This window comes from Aulonocara sp. 'chitande type north' Nkhata Bay, linkage group LG13, assembly GCF_057382095.1.
Source record: "Aulonocara sp. 'chitande type north' Nkhata Bay isolate Kocher_YH1m ecotype deep benthic linkage group LG13, A_spYH_male_GT1.1, whole genome shotgun sequence".
Classification (NCBI taxonomy): Eukaryota; Metazoa; Chordata; class Actinopteri; order Cichliformes; family Cichlidae; genus Aulonocara; species Aulonocara sp. 'chitande type north' Nkhata Bay.
This window is the reverse complement of record NC_141356.1, coordinates 18,430,943-18,449,768: the sequence shown is the minus strand read 5'-3', so window position 1 is coordinate 18,449,768 and position 18,826 is coordinate 18,430,943. Positions and strand designations below refer to the sequence as shown.

Sequence of the window (18,826 nt, the reverse complement as noted above, 5' to 3'; positions counted from 1 at the left end):
ATGTTATTTATTTTGTGGTAACAAAACAGGTTTGGTGACTACAGACAATGATTAAAAAAGGTGGAAGGGTCTTGAGCTTGTCTCACACAAGATGTTTTGCATATGGTAAAGGGTTTTAATCCCTCATCCTGGAAACTGTCACACTGTGCTTGACAGTTTGACTTGGAAATGAAAGCACAAAGAGACCTATTTGTTCTCAATATATTGTAACTTCACAGTTTGGGGTTGTCACTTGATTTAGTTGAAAGGATTCATATAAGTTTAGTGACTTTAAAGAGTTAAAGGTGATGAAATTCACCTGCTAGAACCTCTAAGGCTTAACCTACAGCAACTATTACTTTGTTTTAGAAGGAAAAAAGAAATAGAGGAAGAGGAACAAAAGTGCTGTACTCCAAAGTGCTGAAATGTTGCCAAGTGGAAACATATGACGTAACAATTGATCAATTTAACTCCTGCCACTCCCAACTTCCCTGTTTCTCGCTGGTTATTCTCACGTTTGTTCTCTTGTTTCATTTCAGACCTCTTTATCTATCTGCGCGTTTGATCCTTTAAGTCTCTACTTTTTCCTGTTCAGACTCATGTGCACTTTATGTTAACAAACCAAACAAAACTTCAGTCTATGCATCCCTCGCCCAGTCTTTTAGACCTAAACTTCTGCAGTTTCAGCAGACAGCTAATAAAAGACACTAGTTTAAGAGGAATGCACTTCAGTCAGATCCTACACAAACACATTAAGACATAAAGTCAAAAGCAAACATTAACTCAGATGTCAGTGACTATATGATTAACAGGTCAGTCATATAAAATGGTATCAGAGCCTTAAAAAAATCCTCAAATCACATGTAAATTGACTTTCATGTTTAATGTACTTGACAATGAGCTTCCAAGCATCATGCCCATATACTATGCTACTGCCACCATGCTTATGTATATTCTGTAATCCCAGTCTGGCTGCAAGATTTTGACCTCCACCTATACTGTGTGGCGGTCAGAACAGCTTTTTCTTCTTAAGCAGTGAATTCTCTTGTTTGTATGTTTGGTGTTGTTGTGACACTGCAGAATAAATTTTGGAACCCATTTGATGGTTTGAGGCTGATCAGATGACGACTAGCTGGATAAGAGTTTATTTTAATATTACCTACAACAGTTAAAAATGTTATTAGAAGTGTAAAGTGATTATAGATGGAAGCAGCAAGCATGTCACCAACTGGCTTGGGAAGCCTCAGCATTTGCATTTGGCTTCCACTGTGTGTGTGTTTTTTCTTTTTAAATGAAGTGATCATATTTCAGTGAGAGCTGGAGTAAAGCCGGCATTACTCTAACATTCAGCTGAAACTCCTTTTATATCCAGAATTAACAGTGCTTAGAGTTGCTTCACTATTCCTTTTTGTGTGCATGTAAACAGGTTGATATTATTAATAGAGAACCATCAACAAATACCACAGAAATGGAGGCTCACACATAAAAACTGTACGGAGAACCACATACATGCAAAGAGGGTCATGATACATCATCCTGTTGCACAAACAAAAAGAAACCCACCTGTCAAACTGGTAGTTTGAACAGTAGGAATGGATGGGGAGGTGGAGTAGAGGACGAATAGAGGGAGGTGCAGGAGGGAAAACGAGACAGAAAGACAGTTTTTAAAGGCACCTTAAAACAGGTTACACATCTCATTCTCTAAGACACCTCATACGTGTTTGCACACTGTTTTGGACTATGGCTTCCACCACCTCAGGTGATGCTCTGCCATCAGGCGGAAGGATCTTCACCAGCTTTCCTGACATATTCTTCATCCCCGAGTTTGTGAGTTTCTTGTTTTGTAATTTGTGTTGTTAGAAGGGATGTGTTACTTTTCCATGTTGAGTTTTACCCTCTTTTGTGTTTCAGACATGTCTTATTTTTGCACAGCCTTTTCTTTTATTCTCTTTCATATGTTTGTTTAACACATTTTCCTTATTTCATTCCTTATTCAACCAGGCCAACATTATTTAAAGTAGCATCTTCTTCTCCTCATTTCTCTGTTGGAGCAGGTCTCCATTCTGATAAGATTTTTCTCATCTTGTTTTGCTGGTCAGCTGGAACCACTGTTTGATAATTGGAGTTAATAAAAAGCAGCCTTTTTGGTGAAAATAATTTGTTTCCATAGCAACAGGAAAACGCTAAATATCAAAAAAACACACATTTTATTTGTCAGAAAACATCTGTGATGCAGTATCTGCACTAATCAGCCATTAGTTCTACTTTTATACCCTCAAAATGAATAAAAAAAATATTTGTGCAATTTGCACAATACTTATGTTGTCACTGGCATCCTCACTTTCACTTTCACCATGATTTTCCTCTATGCTCACAATCATGGATGTAACAGGTGGTGATGGACTGAACTGTATTATATTGAAAAGTGAAGATTATTAGGCTTTGTTTAGTTTTTCAATCCAGAAAATAATAGGATGAAAAAAGTATTAACTTTGAGCTGTTAATGAAGAAGGACTGACTTTTAAAAATATATATTTCATAAACTTATCCTGAAAAAAGTTTGTGCAATATCTTTAAACCTGCATAACAGCTATTACTTTAAATGTGAGAGTGCGGGGATAGGTATTAGTACTTCTTATTTGTTTATAATGTCATATAGAGACATTTTGTTATCTAATACATTCTCTGTATTGCTCAAACCACAAAGAAAAAACCTTGTATTCTGTGACATTTTAGAATTAAAGCAAACAAGTTGTCACCTTTTTTGGCATGCATGCCCCTCATTAAAATGGCACTAAAGCTGTAAATACCAAACCCAAGCTTTATCTTTACGTTTTCTTTTGATGCATGCAACACACAGATTAAATCTGCATAACACGTGGAAAGGCACCAGTAACCCTTAGATTTAAGTGCAGTAAAGTATATATCAAAGTAGTCATAAACCCTCATGGATCACTGGATGGCTTTCACTTTTCATGAAACATTATGCTGCACCAGCCTGATGAAGGCCACAAGCCAAAACGCGTTGGTCAGCTAATAAAGTTGTTCCTATTTCCTTTTAAGTGTTGCTGGAGCTCCTGCATTGTTGTGCCAGAATTATTTGCTGCTGCACAAGAATGGAAATCTACTGATAAAGTTTACCTACTCTTGTTGTCAGTGTAAATTTAACTGATAACGGATAAAAAAGGCAAATACGGGTGAGTTTGGCTTAGTTTTTGGCAACCAAGTCATTTTCCTGGAATTACTGTGTACTGTGAAGGACTGTGAGGAAAAAAAAAGGAAACGCTGGAGAACAAAAACATCTGCACAAGGCAAGCAATGGCAATAAAGTGAAGGAATGAATTGAAAATCTCCTCAACAGTTAAGATGCTTGATGTTTTTAAAATTTTTTAATTGAAACTGTCCTTAAACCTACAATTCACTAGCAGGGATCAGACTTCACTGGACAGTGTTTATTGACAGAAAATGGTGGACAGAGTCAGCAAAGTTGTCGATTTGGTGAGGGCCTCAGGGCCCTCTGGGCAGAAAGCACTCTTGGTATCTACGTGAGACGTGAGAAATAAGACAAGAGCTGGGAGGGTGGGGCACAGAAATAAGAACAAACTGCAAGTAGGGCAGGAGGACATTTCACGATATATGAGTGGAAGGGGAGTGTGTGAGGTGTGGTCCCACTACTGAAATTCAAATGAATTGTGCCTCAAAGCTAACTTACCATCACACACAAACATATTCAACACTAGTTTTCAGCTTGAAGCTTAGTTATTTCAAATAATCACCGAGACCATAAACTCAGACCACATGGCTGTAGGATCCACGTCCAGCTGATTTAAAGGTATACTCCACTCAAACGCTTTCACCACCCCCTGTTGGCATGGAAACAGCAGTTATATTCAGTCTAGACTGACAACAGTGGATTTCAGCTGTGATTCAGTCACGGCAACAAATTTGCCACAACAGATATAGATGCTAAAAAATACTAGTATACCTAATTTAGGTTTAGCCAGCCACCCATTCAGGTGTGCATACTGTTGTGTGAAAAAAGCATTTTTCACACTTAAAGGCTTCAGATCATCAAACAAATTTTAATATTGGTCAAAGTTTTAAAATAATGATTTCATTTATTAAGGAATTAAATCTATCCAAACCTACCTCTGTGCGAACAAGCAATTTTATCACATTAAAGATGGAAAAAGGTTGATAAAAATATTGAGTCATAGATTAAGTCTTCACACTGACTTAAATGCTCCATTATAAACATTTTTCCTGTTGTTTTCAGTCAGAGTAAACAGTCAAGCTTTGACTGCGAGTACAGAAGCCCCACCCACCTTTTTTTTTGCATATATTTTTGTATAAATTTGTATATTCACGGTGCGTTCCCTTTTACCTGGAATGGATATAAAATGGATATGTTTCACCTGTGTGGTTTTAGATGAGATAAGTTGCGATAAGGCTTGTGTAATATTTGTCCATATATTAAAACAATTTTTGTATGTAGAAGCACCTATTGTTTACTACTCTGTTCTCCATTTCCTTCATGATTCACTGTCAGAAATTTCGCCAGAGTTTCGCCTATTAAAGGTTTAAAGAAAAAAACAGGCAGTTGTTACTTCACATTTTGACAATTAAAAAAATATTCTGACATTGTACAAATAAGATTCACAAGTAATGAATAAACCAAAACTTCTTTGCATTTAAAAAATGATATCATGAATATTGTGTATTCTTTATTCATCTTTTTACTCTTTTTTGTGATGTGGATTGTTTAAACAACAATTGACAATGACAGCTAAGAAGCATTCTAACATACCTCAAGTGGCCACCAAGACCAGAAAAGCACTACATAAATGGAAGTAAATGCAGTTATTTTTATTTATTTTACTTGGAGGAGACATGTCTCACTTTAAATATACCATTTGAGATGAATAAGCAGCGTAGAGCAATGTTTGTCTTTCACAGTGTTTAATCCAGGACATTGCATGTTCTTCATGGGCACTGAAAAAAAAAAATACATAGATTAGGAATAGGCTGTCCATAATTTGAGCTCTCTGTGTTTGCACAGCTGACTGAACATGATTTTGTTGTTTTTAAGGGAAGGATTATTATTTTAGTTCTTATTATTTTTATTACGTTATACCGAACTAACCTAACTAGACTTGAGTCCAGCTAAATTTATAAAAATGATTGCTAGACAAATTGATTGAGGAGACTCGAGCAGTTCTGAATACAAACAGACCTGTTTCAGGTTCCTTAAGTAGCAACTGAAAAATCAGAAGATTAAATAAGTGATGGAGAATGTTCATTTTAGATCTTCACCTAAAATAAATTGACTAAAGTTCTCTTGGGTATATACTATTAATAAAATAATAAAAATTATTACAGATATCCTCCCAAAATACTCATCTGAGAAAAAGTATAAAACTGAAAAAGGCTTTTGTTTTATCTCCCAGAAGATATGATATACTACTGAGCTATTGAGAAGCAGAAGGGCTTTTTTGTTTTTGGCGCTTGTGTAAAATGTCCTCACTGGAACACCAAGATGCCAGTTTCGACTGAATGAGCCTCAGCTGCTGTTTCCTCTTGCTCAGCTCCTGCGCACCTGATACTTGAAGGTTCGAAGCTGATTGGCTTGAAGAGTGTCTGGATGAAGCCTTTAATATAAAGACAGGATAAAAACAGATCTTTTTCATAGCAGACATGTTCACTTGTTTTAGTGTGAAAGCACAAGTTTAGTCTTAGAGTGTGTCTCAGAAAGCCTTTAGGACCTCGAAACTGAATGTGCTAAATAAAATGTAGAAATGTTATTATTTACACCTGAACTTTCCTACATTGGCGTCTCTCTGTGAAGATGGCCTAACATGAAACAGTCAAAAATTTCTGTTGCTTATTTAAAAATAAGGAATGACAATGAATAAAAATGTTTTTCCTGCGCACACTATCTGTGACCTATGGTAAAGCATTTTAATGTGCCTCTTATCAAGGAACAAATGGTGGAAGGTTCATGCTCCATCTAAATACCAAAGACTCTTTCAAGCATAATGTTTGCCAAAGGAGGAGATATAAAGGCTGAGGCAATACACCCAAGAGTGACAACATGGCCATTATGTGTGTGTTTGTGTGACCAAGCCTTAGTTTAAAGGGCACTGTATCAATTTACATGAAGCTCTGAATAACCTTTCAGAGGGCTGGAAAATAGCTTAACGCTTACACTCAACACTATAAATTTCTAATAAAAAACTTTACAAAGTGGGTGTGTAGAATTCCCTCTCTGTGGAAACCAAGCCACTGAATTGCAATATCATCAATCATTGTCTCTTTTCCCCTCCTCTGTGTGACCCTGCAGGTGTTTGGTGGTTTGGTGTGGATCCTGGTGGCATCGGCTAAAGTTGATCCGGCTAACCCTCTGGGCTGGGTGATGTTTGTGTCTATCTTCTGCTTCGTAATGACAACACTCTGGTTCTTCATCTTCCTCTGCGGAGGCAATCAGAGCAGCATCTGGCCAGCACTGGTTAGACACTCCCACTGACTGCTTAATAGCCTAATTAGATAAGCAGTTAATAATGGATCGATGAAGTAAACCTTCTTTAAATTCCAAATCATCTTGTGCTCAGCAGATCTTACAGTTATGTAAATCAAACCACACATGAAGAACAATGCTTGACATATTAAAAAGTATTTTTTTTAATTTAACAGAACTTAAGCAAAAATGCAGAGGCAATGTATGCTCCTCTAAAGCAATGCTTTTATAGGAATTAAGAGAGCAAGTAGTAATGAAAATTCGTTGATCGATTGATCATCAGCAAGTGTGGCCACCTCTGGAAAAAGAGACATTTTGGAAGTGTACTGGTCCGGAGCATTGTTATGTGTTAGCGGGATATGAAGTGTTTGGTAAAAACCAAACACAACATTAACAAACACTTTATGTGTGGTGAAAGAATGATGATTTGGGATTATTTTACAGCCACAGAAGCTGGGTATCCTGCAGTCATTGAGCCAACTGTGAATTTCTCTGTATACCAGTATTCTAGAGTCAAATGTTAGGCCATCTGTCCAACCCCTAGGGCTTGGCTGAAAACGAGTCACATAACAGGACAATGATCCCAAACACATTAGTAAATCTACAAAAAAATCCAAGAGTTGGAATCACCAGTTAAAGTTCAGACCTGACTGTTGGACTTTAGACAAAGGAATGCATACCAGTCTCAATGAATGCCCACTGTTCTTTACAATTAGCTGTTGTAAAAGAACAGTGGGACGAAATTCCGCCACAATGATATGAAAGACTGATAAAGTCATACAGAAAACGATGACTTCTAGTTACTGGGGCTAAAAGTAGGCTTAATTTTTGATAAATAAATATGTTGTTGTTCATCTGAGATTATATTTAAATTATTTTAGAACCTGCTCAGGACCAGATTTCTTTTATGTCTTGTTACATAAAAACTTAGACATAATAAATAAATAATAAAAGGTGTAATTCCATTTCTCATGTGACTGTAGTGTAGACATTGAGAAATGTGCACCAATATATTAGACATCAAACACTGAAAAAATACCACAACAAAAAGAAGAAAATTTAATTTATTACTAAAGTAAAATTGGTACTTGCATTTGAGAATTTGAACTGTCTTTACTCAGTGTAAACAATAAACAGTCTTAGTTAACCTTTGGTGTTTGTTGTTGCCACTAAGGAAAAATGGACACTGTTGTTGAATGTTGCTATTAAAAATGCAGCGATAAGCAGAAAACCTGACAATTAAGGACATTTTTTAGGGCCTATCTTAAAGAAGGGCTATTACCTGGCAATATTCTTAAAAATGAGGTACCACAGGGTGGCAATTGGGGTTTTGGGGGATACTTTCCCACAAGTTTTACACAGTCCATCAACCTGTCCCCACTTTATTTGAAAATTTTCCCTTTTGCTCCCCTTCCTCTTTTTGAGAGTGCGAAGGCCCTATAGTATCTTCTCCATTTATTATTATTATTATTATTATTATTATTTTAAATTTCCTTCTTCTTATTTTTTCTCTATATTTCAATTTGCAGGATGCAGGCTATCATTTTGTGGCGGTGGTTTTCTTCCTCAGTGCATCAGTGGATCTGGCCTATGTTACCTATGGGATTGGACAACAAGTTAAAGTTGCACAAATAGTTCTAGCATTACTACCAGCTGAACTGCTCAAAATATACCGACTGTACATTTCTGCAGTGGTACGTAAAACACATAAATTTATTGTTCAAAACATTAAGGGAACTCTCAGATCTTGAAGAATGAGATATCCAAATTAAAAGTATGTACTGACATATTTTGAAATTGGATTAAAAATATGTCAGTTCTACAATGACTGCTGTTCCCTAATTTGTTTATTTATTTATGATTTTTTGAGCAGCATATGAAATAAGATAAGTTCTTATATAATAAATGAACCGCTTGATGGTAATATTATATCATTATTTACTAAAACAAGTGGAAATAACGAATCTTGTACTTGTATTTCTGACAAATTCACTTTATTCTGGACAATTTTAGCACAACATACTGAAATTATCCAACTCTTTTGGTAATTTTTAAAGTAGTTGTAAAAGAACACAGCTTTAAAATGTTTTAACAATGTAATTTGTTGAGCAGTACAAATGTAGATGTGTAAACATTTCTCTAATGTCAAGGAATTGAAAATGTAATTATGGAAGATACTGAAAATATGCAAGTAAAGTATATGTGTCTCAAATTGTAATTGCTAAAACAAGGAAAGTTATCAAATCAAAGTTATAAGTTAAGTTAAAATCTTTAAAGTGTTGTACCTCAAAGTGACCATCTCCATCATCCATCTGTGTTTCTGTCTGTTTTTTAGGTGATGTCCTATGTGGCCACTCTTCTCTACTTCCTCCATGCCATATTCTCTGCCATTCGATGGAAGAGGTCCTAAAACAAGTCACCAACTCAAGAGGAAAACAACAACAACAAAAAAACGAATAATCACATAGCTTTCACAAATACATTGAGAAGAAAATTATTTTTATGCATTTATTTTGAATCAATATGCCCAAACATCAAATTGATGAAAAAGTGGAAAACACACTCAAACAAAAATTACATTATCACATTAGCCTACCTCACAATTTTCAATGTTGTTTTTTAGAATCCATCCATGTGAAGTGAGAATTACAAGTTTTCAGAATTAAATGTTGTTTAAAGAAGATGGATGAGTGTAAATAACTAATGAAATTACTAATCTAAACAGAAGCAGGAATGATATTATCATAACTTTTGATTTCTTTGATTTTTCACTGTAACTTTCAATAGTATACAATTTAAAAGCTCAGTTCACAAATTTTACACCCACACACAAAAAAACACAAATGCATTTTTTAAAACTCAAGATCTGTCCTAATTTTCTTTAAATATATTTCTGAGACATTTAAAAAAAAAAAGATGTTTCCTTCAATTTCTGTAAGTAAACCACGTCAATGATGTTGGCTTAAAGACAAATCTTTCTGCATCTACCATACTAGTAACATGACCTAATATGATAGCTGAAATTTCAATATTTGCTATATATCTGTTTTGCCTGAATTAGATAGTGGAGAGAAGAAGGGACAAAAAGGGAAAGACATACAGCCTTAGGCTAGAGTTTAACAGAATTGCATCTAACCTTGTGGCATACAGTCACCTGTTCATCGTGTGAGCTAAACCAGCACCACAGCATTTAAATATTTCCAACATTTGTCACACAACTTACTTCTACAGCTTAACACAGTTAGACTTTTAGTTTGCTCTCACAAAAAACATTTATAAAACTGAAGCAGGAAAAGCAGGAAGATTGTGACTTTAGTTCCTACAGAAGACAAGGCCAACGATAAATGGAATGGGCTCTATATTTCATCTGTTGCAACTTGATGGCCCAAGCTAAAATAATGATCACTTTGATGGTGATCTACCCATTTATTCAGCTAAAATGAGAGCCGCTACAAGGGTATGATTGGACTGACACTAGAGGCATTGTCAGATGCATGTGTTGTTGTCTATAGTTCCGCAGTGACTGTGTTTACAATGTTAAATTGTCTTGGATTAGCAACACTTGAGTTTTATTTATATAGATATATTAATTTGTTTCATTGTTTCTTTGCTCTCATCTTATTTCTTTCAATCATAGAGTGATGTAGCAGTTACCTGCAGTGTAGTGTTGCAGTGTAACCACTATTAGAGCTTCATTTCTGTAAAGGAGATAACGCTTCCTGCTGACAGCCTTTTAAACCAACTTCAATACACTAGATTTTGTGCCTTTTTCAAAGGCTTGGTGTTTATGCATGGCATGGCTGGCGATTTGAAATTTGATGATGTAAATGTCTAGATGATTCACTTCACACTTTTGTCTTGGAATCTCCATTGTGAAATAAAAGAATTGGACATTGGAATATTATGTGTTTTGTTTGTTGAGGGTGTCAACATTAGCAAAGACTGACAGCATGTCATGCAATGAGTCAGAGATCACATGTTGTGGGAGAAAACAAACAGCGTCAATTTCATTGTTTTCATTGTTTCGAACAATGAAATACTATGTAACAACAGACCTGAGCTGTCAGGTAAATCTTCTAATTGCACAGAGATAAAAAAGACAACAAAAACTTATACAATCCCCATTTGACTTGACTGATTAAAACTACAGGCTGGTGAAGATTGTCCAATCAAATGGTGTAAAATACAGCTTTAATACAGATGTAAATGTTCCAAGAACATTTATACCAGTCGTACCCTTTATAAAATAGAACAAGGAGTCAGTAAACCATCCCACTGGTTTATTGTTCTCCCTTTATCACTCACCTACATAATAAAATAGAGTAAGGTGAGTTGTTTTAGTAATACGCAGCATCAGGAAATATGCTTTTGAAGTTAGCAGTAAACTGATGCCTGATAAAGAGACACTGGATGTTGTAATTTAACTAACACTGTAATCCAATATTACATTTTGCTCTATTTAAAAATGGTCCCTTGTGTGGGACTGCTATAATGTTATTGGCCACTTTGTTAGGTACACCTGTTCAACTGTGGGTGAACATAAATAACCAATCAATTATTGGTTATTTATTTAGGCAACGACCTGCTGAAGTTCACACTGAGCATCAGAAATGGGGACAAAAGTTTATTTAACTGAATTTGAGAGCTGTTGGTGCCAGATGGCTTGGTCTGAGTATCTCAGAAACTGCTGATCTGTTGGGATTTTCCAGAGGTCAGAGAAGAACAACCAGACTGCTTTGAGCTGATGTAACAGAAACTCATTTCCTAGAAAAATATCCAATGTTAGCAGTTAAATGCTCCACCACCAGCTAGTTGCAAACAAAGTTTTTTGTTTGCCTACTGTTGCTGGAAACTGATACCAGGGGAGGTAATGATGTAGAACACTAACACTTTGAGCTCATAAGCCAAAACAGCAACTAGAAACATGTTGCTATAAATGCTAAAGGGAGATGCGAGGCCTGTCAGCCCTCACACTGGACATGCTCATTTGATCCATTGTTGAAATTAATTATTGATTAGTGCAGCTCAAAACGAAGCCTTGTGTCTGTGAGATCAAAGTAGACTGTCTTAACCCACAATCATTAGAATCTATATTTTGAAAAGAAACCTGTTAAAGTCTCTGTGTGCAATACAAATAGAGGCTTGAGGCATTTTTCTAACACAAAGAAAGGGTTTATAGGTTAGTGGGAACTGAAAAGTCAGTGAAGTGTGTCTTTACTCAATAGCAACAGCAAAGATATTAAATCAGTAGACTCAACTTAGCCTGCGGCCACAAGATCTCTCATCAAGTTTTTTGAAAGCCCCGTCACAAGTCACCAGTTCACATTAAATTCCAGGCAGCGTTCAGTGCTGTAAGGTGAAGGGTGTGTCTGGTTTGCTGTTGTGGGAAGGGATCTCTCCCCCACAATAGCAGAACGGGTTTGACTGCTCACCTGACTTTCTTAAAAGGGTCATTTACACCTGCTGCCGCACCGTTAGTCCAGAGGAAAGAGCAAGGTGCTCACTGTTAAATCAGCACTGGGAGAAGGAAGAGGCAGAGATGGCTGCAACAACTGCTCAGCCCATGGGGAGCCTGCCCAGTGGACTGGGAATATGCACCACTGCACCGGATATATTTTACATACCTGAACTGGTAAGTGGGCAATGACAGACAACAATGACTATGATCTTCAGGTCATTAAGTATTCTCTTCAGGATGCAGTTACAATTTTATAGTTCTCATTTTAAAGTATTTTAAATACGACAAATATTTCATTAAGGTGTGCCATGGCAACAAGTTCATATATATATATGAGTTAAATAAGCCTTCGGCTCATATAAATACTTCATATGATGCCTAAAATTGATGCCTAAACTATTTTTACAGGATAAACGACAATTGGTAACAGTGCTATGTATTGGGTGTGAGTTTAAGGATGAACAAAACTCAAACTTCTTTTCACCAAAATAAATTACCTGCTGGTATTTCTGATAATTTAGTGGTCCTATATCTCAGTGGGCCTATATCTCCATATAGTAGCCACACTGTTTTAGGATAAAAATGCACAATTTGGAGATAGAGAGTCAGTGGAGATAATTCTTCATGTGGGAGGAGCATCATCTCTCTTCACATCTCACATTTCACTTATATTGTGTCTTTGTTAATAAGAAAGAATGCAGCCTACTCTTCTTCACCCTGACTGATTACAAAGGACACTCGTATAACAACTAAAAAACAAAACTGCACGGATAAAGATCTTTCATTCTCACAACCAATACCCTCGCTAAAGTTTTAGTTTGTTTATTTTGGCTCCGCTCAGCCAGTCATGCTGTTATATTGTATGAGTTAAAAACATGAACATTTTCATATCTTGAAGACTGATGAGTTTCGAACACAAAATGCGAATGCAGTAAGAAGCCCTTTATGAACTGTTTCAGTTCACCAATGACTAAACTGAACTGGAAACACTTGCTGTATAAACAAGTTATTTTACCTGTTCCAAAGTGTACAGTTCATTTAACAATTAATGAACTAATTAGCCAATTGTGTGGCCGGAATATAATGGATTTAAGCACATAGATATGGTCAAGATGACCCACTGAAATTTGAATTGAGTGTCAATATGGGGACAGGTGATTTAAGTGACTTTGAGTGCGGTATGATTGTTGGTACCAGATGGGCTCCTATGGGTATTTCATAAATTGCTAATCTGCTGCTATTTTCCCACAAAACAATGTCTAGGGTTTATAGAGAATGGCCAGAAAAACATAAATGCCAGAGAACTCTTTCATGCTGAAGCAACAGTAAGTCAAATAGCCGTTTTTTTTCCAGCCATCTCTAAATGCCTATCCTCGAAGTAAAGTATGGGTGACAAGCAGCAGAGTACCATACTTGGTGGGAACCCAGGCTAGGATCACCAAATTTGGACAATAGAAGACGGCAAAAGTGCTGTGTGTCCCGAGGAGCCTTGAATTTACTGTAAGCTTTGAATCTGGCCTAAACATGGCTACATTCTGCATTGTTTTAACAGTTTAGGTTCCTGTTGGTGTAAAAGTCTGGATGATAGTTTCTTAGCACATGTAGTACCAATTCAGAATTGTTAAAATACCACATCCTACCTGAATTTTGTTGCTAACCATGTCCATACATTTATGGATACCTCTGTTTACTGTGACCTACTGGCACAATGAACAGAGAGACTACACTCCCCATTTGCCTCCCATTTTAAGCTGTCAGTGAAATGTCCTTGTGTTTTATATTCGATGAGTCAGATAAATATTTTTGATATTTATATTCATGCACTGTTGCCTGTTCTTATTTCTTGGTTATGATATTAGAATTTAAAAGACAGCTCTTGACTTATGAAGGAACTTTAATTAAGTTTAGACTAAAGGTAAATAAAAACAATCATATTTGAACGTTATGCTTAGCTAATGATGGCAAGCTTGACTGATAAGGTGAACGCAATGTATAGAAACAGTAGAGACAGAGATTAGTGTTTGAATGGGCTGTTGAAAATCAACATTACCATCAATGTTTATTAAGTGTGGTAAAATAAACCCTTAAGTGTGTATTTCAGATATTTTTTTCCATTAGTCTTAGATGAGCCCAAAATTGAAACATTGATCCTTGTATTTCTTTTGAGGTGTTTTGTCTGAATAGAGGAACAAACATTTTCCCAGTAAGGCGTGAACTCCTAACCTTAGCAATGCTCTAAAGTACACTAAAGTTGAAGCTAATTTTGTGATTGCTTTATTTATGATGTTGTAATATCAGAAAGCTTCCACCATCTGCTGGCTAAGTCTGTTTTAGATTTCAATTTTAGATTTCCCCTGGATTTCAGTTGTGGACATCATTGTTCTGCGATGTCCCAGTTGTGGCTTTTGTGGGTTTTAATGAACACGTGGAATGTTCATTTAGGATTTCAGATTGCAATCTGAAATAACTGCAAGTTATGAGTTAGCGTGATTATAAATTCCACATCAGTCAAGCTCCAGTGTCACAATTGGTCAGCGTGTGGTACTTATAAGTCAGTACACTGCAGAGCAATGCCAACATTGTGAGTTAATAAATGACATCACTGAAGCTATTGAGCACTGTGGCCCTTCTTCATACTCAGATAATTTACAGAAATCCTTAAATGATGGATGTAATTTCTCTTTCTATGGCAAGTTTGGCTTAAAGGAACAATCCATATTGCACAGTAAGCACAGGATAAAGCTCTTTTAGAGTAACAATGTTATATTTTAAATCCCACACGACCACCTGTTTTAAAGTCTTTAATTACTGGTTGCTTTTTATGCAAGAGTAACTTATTTTAAGCATGTCATGTGTTTTGCATTATGCACTTAGGTCATATTTATGGTTATTTTTAGTTTAAAATAAAATTGAAATGGCTTTTACAGAGCCTCCTTATAATTTACCATGTAATGTTTAATAAATTAGCAAACTAATGAATTTAGTTGTTTTTAATTCAATTCAAGTTAATGTTAGATGTGTTGTTTTTTTGTTTGTTTTTTTGTTACATATTTTATCTTTTTTTAGAAAGCTCACATTTTGTTACCATTGCTACTGTTTCTAGTCTTCTTGCTTACCTAAGCCCAGCTTAGCTAAGCTTAGGTAAACTAAGGTTAAATGTGCTGGCTGTAGATTCCTATTCACTGAATATGTCCAACTCTTCACTAGAAAAAGAATATGATGGATTCCCATTAGTTCTCATAAATGTTATAATTCAATGTGCCATCTCCATTCACGCTCTCTCTTCTTCATCTCTGCAGGTATTTGGTGGTTTGGTTTGGATTCTAGTTGCATCGACACACGTGACCCCACCGAACCCTCTGGGGTGGGTGATGTTCGTCTCTGTTTTCTGCTTCGTCATGACCTTCCTCTGGATGATCATCTTCGCTGCCGGAGGTCATAAAAACAGTTCTCACTGGGCTGCTGCTGTAAGAGAGACGCAAGAGTCAGACGGGGAATAAAATTTAGAAAAATTAATGGGTTATGACCTTGTTGTAAAAATGTTTTAATCTCTGTTTGTGAAGGATTTTGCTTACCATGGCCTGGCAGCGCTCTTTTTTCTAAGTGCAGGGGTGGATTTGGCTATCGTTACCCTCGAGGTGAAAGACCATATTAACCTTGACCTTAAAATCTACAGGACTTACATTTCTGCTGTGGTAAGTACAATAACTCCAATAGAGCTGTCCAAAATATTTGTTCAAATTTATTTTTATTTAATATATTTAATTAATCAACTTATTTAAAATTATTTTGACTTCTTTTGAATACTCAGGAAATATACCTATCCAATTCCTCCAGCATGGCTAATCAATACATGCCATAGTCAGAGGTTTACTGTCTTCCAGCAAAGTCTGGGAGACAGTCAAAGAGCATGGAGGAAATTCCAGGATTATCCTGGAAGAACTGGACAGGGCCCCCAAAGCAGGACTGGCATTTGTGCTCCTTTGTGCAAGGAGGAATGAGCACTACCAGAGCCCTAAAAAACAACCTCCAGCATGTCACTGGTGTGCATATCTTGTATCAAATAATCAGAAACAGACTTTACAACAGCTGCCTCAGATCTGAGTGTCCTCTAGTTGGCTCTGCGATCACTGCCTAGCACTGTGCAGCCCGAGTGGCAATTGCCATAGAATATCAGAATTGGCAGGTCCGCCACTGGTCTGGTCCACTGGTGCACTGTGCTTGTCACAGATGAAAAAAGGCTGATCTTTAGCACATGCGTCTGCACGTGGGGCCCACACAAAATACTGAGTTCCATTTTGAGTTGCTGCAAAGAAATTTCAGAAAAATGGACCAGGCTGCTGCATTATTTTTGAATTCAGCCATCTTTAGGTTGAAAATGATGTGGCATCCTTTCATTTCTAACACATAACCTAGGTCATATCAAAACAGATATCCAGAATGGTTTGTTTTCCATTGAAATCTGATTTGTTTTAAAAGTGTTCCTTTAATTTTTTTGGACAGTATGTTAATGTTGAGATAAAGTGATCAGAGATTTCACAATAAACTATAAACCAGGGGTGGGAAACTCCAGGCCTCGAGGGCGGGTGTGCTGCAGGTTTTAGATATCACCCTGGGTCAACACACATTAGTTCATTACCAGGGCTCTGAAGAACTTCAAGACATGTTGAGGAGGTCATTTAGCCATTTGAATCAGCTGTGTTGGATCAAGGACACATCTAAAACCTGCAGGACACCGGCCCTCGAGGCCTTGCTATAAACAGTATATCATCTAAAGAACCAAACTGCAGCAGGTAGAAGTAGATTTTCAACATGTTTTTTTAAATTCAACCTGACCCAAAACCAGTGAGTCTGCTCAATTCAAACAGGACATGCAGAACAACATTAATCAGTGACCTAGTTGGTTGGGTGGAGCCAAGGGTACTTATGAACACACATTGATTATTAGCTTAAAGAGGTGGAAACCTCATGTGAATTTCCTTTCACTTATTATGCTAAGCTAAGCTAACTGGCGTTTATACCTAGAATTCCATGTAATTCTTGGCAATAAACCAAATATGGATTTCCCAGAATTGGATTAAAAAGAAAACTGAAACCGGAATAATAATGCAAAGGATGGACTTGGCTTTAAGTATGTTCTTTGGTTGTGTTTGTTTGTGTTTCAGGTGTTCGCCTTCGTGGCCACACTCCTGTACTTCATCCATGCCATTCTCTCAGCCATCCGATGGAAATATTTCTGAAGAGTGAATAGCAGACCTGCAAGAAAGTAATACACTCCATCTGCTGTGCACATCTATGTCCCTGACTGTCTATGTGTGTCTTTGTCTGTTGGATAATGCATTTAAGTCACATTAGATTGGTCAGAATTGGTCTTCACTGTATGTGAGAGCATGACTTTCTTGCTTTGCAACATTATCAAAATACCAAATACTCTAACATACAAAAACTCACACAGCACATACCTGAGGTCACAGTGAAAAACTGCATCCCATCCTTTTTTTGGCATAACAGAGTATATTGTGAAATTGGTTACGACTTTGTAAAGGAGAACTATAGATTTTAAAGCAGAGAAAAGACGTAAACAAATCAAAACTTATATTCTATAAACTATAAAATTCAAAGAGTAAATGATCAACTAGACAAAAGTCATATTCTTTTAACCTCAAACCTCAGAATAATGTTGTCGAGCCAGTGATTACATCTTCACAAAAAGAATGGGTCATTTTTTTCAACAGTTTAGAGAATATGGTGTCAATACTGTTATTGTAGAATAAAATTCATCACAAACATACAAAGCTGGTAGCATTAAATACATTAAATGCATACTTATATTTTATGTTTCTCCCTTTGTATTATCTGTGTTGAAATATTAATAATATAACTGGACTTATTAAAGAAATCAAATACATGCATGTCATTAAAAAAATTAAAAAGCAAAGAGTAAAAGACAAAATAAGAGGAACAGAGTTAATGTTGCTGGATTAAATTTTTATAGTTTTGTATTCTGAAGATTATTAAAATAAGGAAAATGAACTACACTCGTCTGTATTCTTTCATTATGTGCTCCATTTTCTCTATAAAACATCAAAAGAATCTTTGAGTTACTTGTGAGAGGCATTTGCACTCATTGGAGTTTGGTTTAACTGCTGTTATCCTTATTCTTCTTCAGAGCTGATGTTCAGTACCAACATCAAACATAATTTGATGTTTTGAATACCAGCTTTCCTTTTATTGCAAAACCATGCACATTAAAATTAAAAGAAGAATAAGAGATTTCACGGTGTTTAAAATACTCTAGTCATGGGGGGTCAAAAGAAATGAAATATCAAATGACTACTTGTCTTCACATAAAACAACAACAGAGTTATATAAAAGTTTAAATTTGCATTTAGGCATCATGAATGTATCGTCATTGACTCCGGAGGTAAGGATGTCTTGACTTGATGAGCATGAGTTGCACACAAGCGCCAATGGTGCAATTAGTCAGCACGCAGTACTTATAAGACAGTAGATTGTAGAGCAAGGCCGAGGATGAGAATTCAAACCTCAACTGCGGCACCCCACCTGCTCTCATGAGGGTTGCTTTCTCTGAGACTGTTTTCGGTCCAGGTATTGGATAAGAACGACCTTTTCTACATTACCAGTATAAACCCTCTGGATGTGTGCACCCCCACCCCCGGTGTTGGAATCAGGCAACGTGTTGTATTTCTAAGACAGTACACTGCAGATCAATGTTGAGGTTGTGAGTTTAAGCCTCATCTGGAGCAGATGTCCTCAGTTCATCTTGAAACACCAGGGCAGAGACCTGTCAAGGCTGAGTTATATAAAAGATTCCTCTTGCACTTAGGCATCACCACTGTTAAAGAAGGAATACT

General features: G+C 36.5%; 2 protein-coding genes across 2 annotated transcripts; both read left to right on the top strand.

The window, feature by feature from the left end:
* Positions 1-1,184: 1,184 nt before the first annotated feature.
* On the top strand, positions 1,185-10,383 carry LOC147315942 (myelin and lymphocyte protein-like). Its single transcript, XM_086258968.1, has 4 exons — positions 1,185-1,806; positions 6,320-6,484; positions 8,023-8,187; positions 8,829-10,383. The coding sequence occupies exons 1-4, from the start codon at positions 1,720-1,722 to the stop codon at positions 8,901-8,903; spliced, it is 492 nt and encodes a 163-aa protein (XP_086115094.1). The 5' UTR covers positions 1,185-1,719; the 3' UTR covers positions 8,904-10,383.
* A 1,558-nt stretch (positions 10,384-11,941) lies between these two features.
* LOC147315941 (myelin and lymphocyte protein-like) lies at positions 11,942-17,984 on the top strand. The gene is made up of 4 exons (XM_086258969.1): positions 11,942-12,125; positions 15,251-15,418; positions 15,515-15,646; positions 17,117-17,984. The coding sequence occupies exons 1-4, from the start codon at positions 12,033-12,035 to the stop codon at positions 17,189-17,191; spliced, it is 468 nt and encodes a 155-aa protein (XP_086115095.1). The 5' UTR covers positions 11,942-12,032; the 3' UTR covers positions 17,192-17,984.
* Positions 17,985-18,826: the final 842 nt, after the last annotated feature.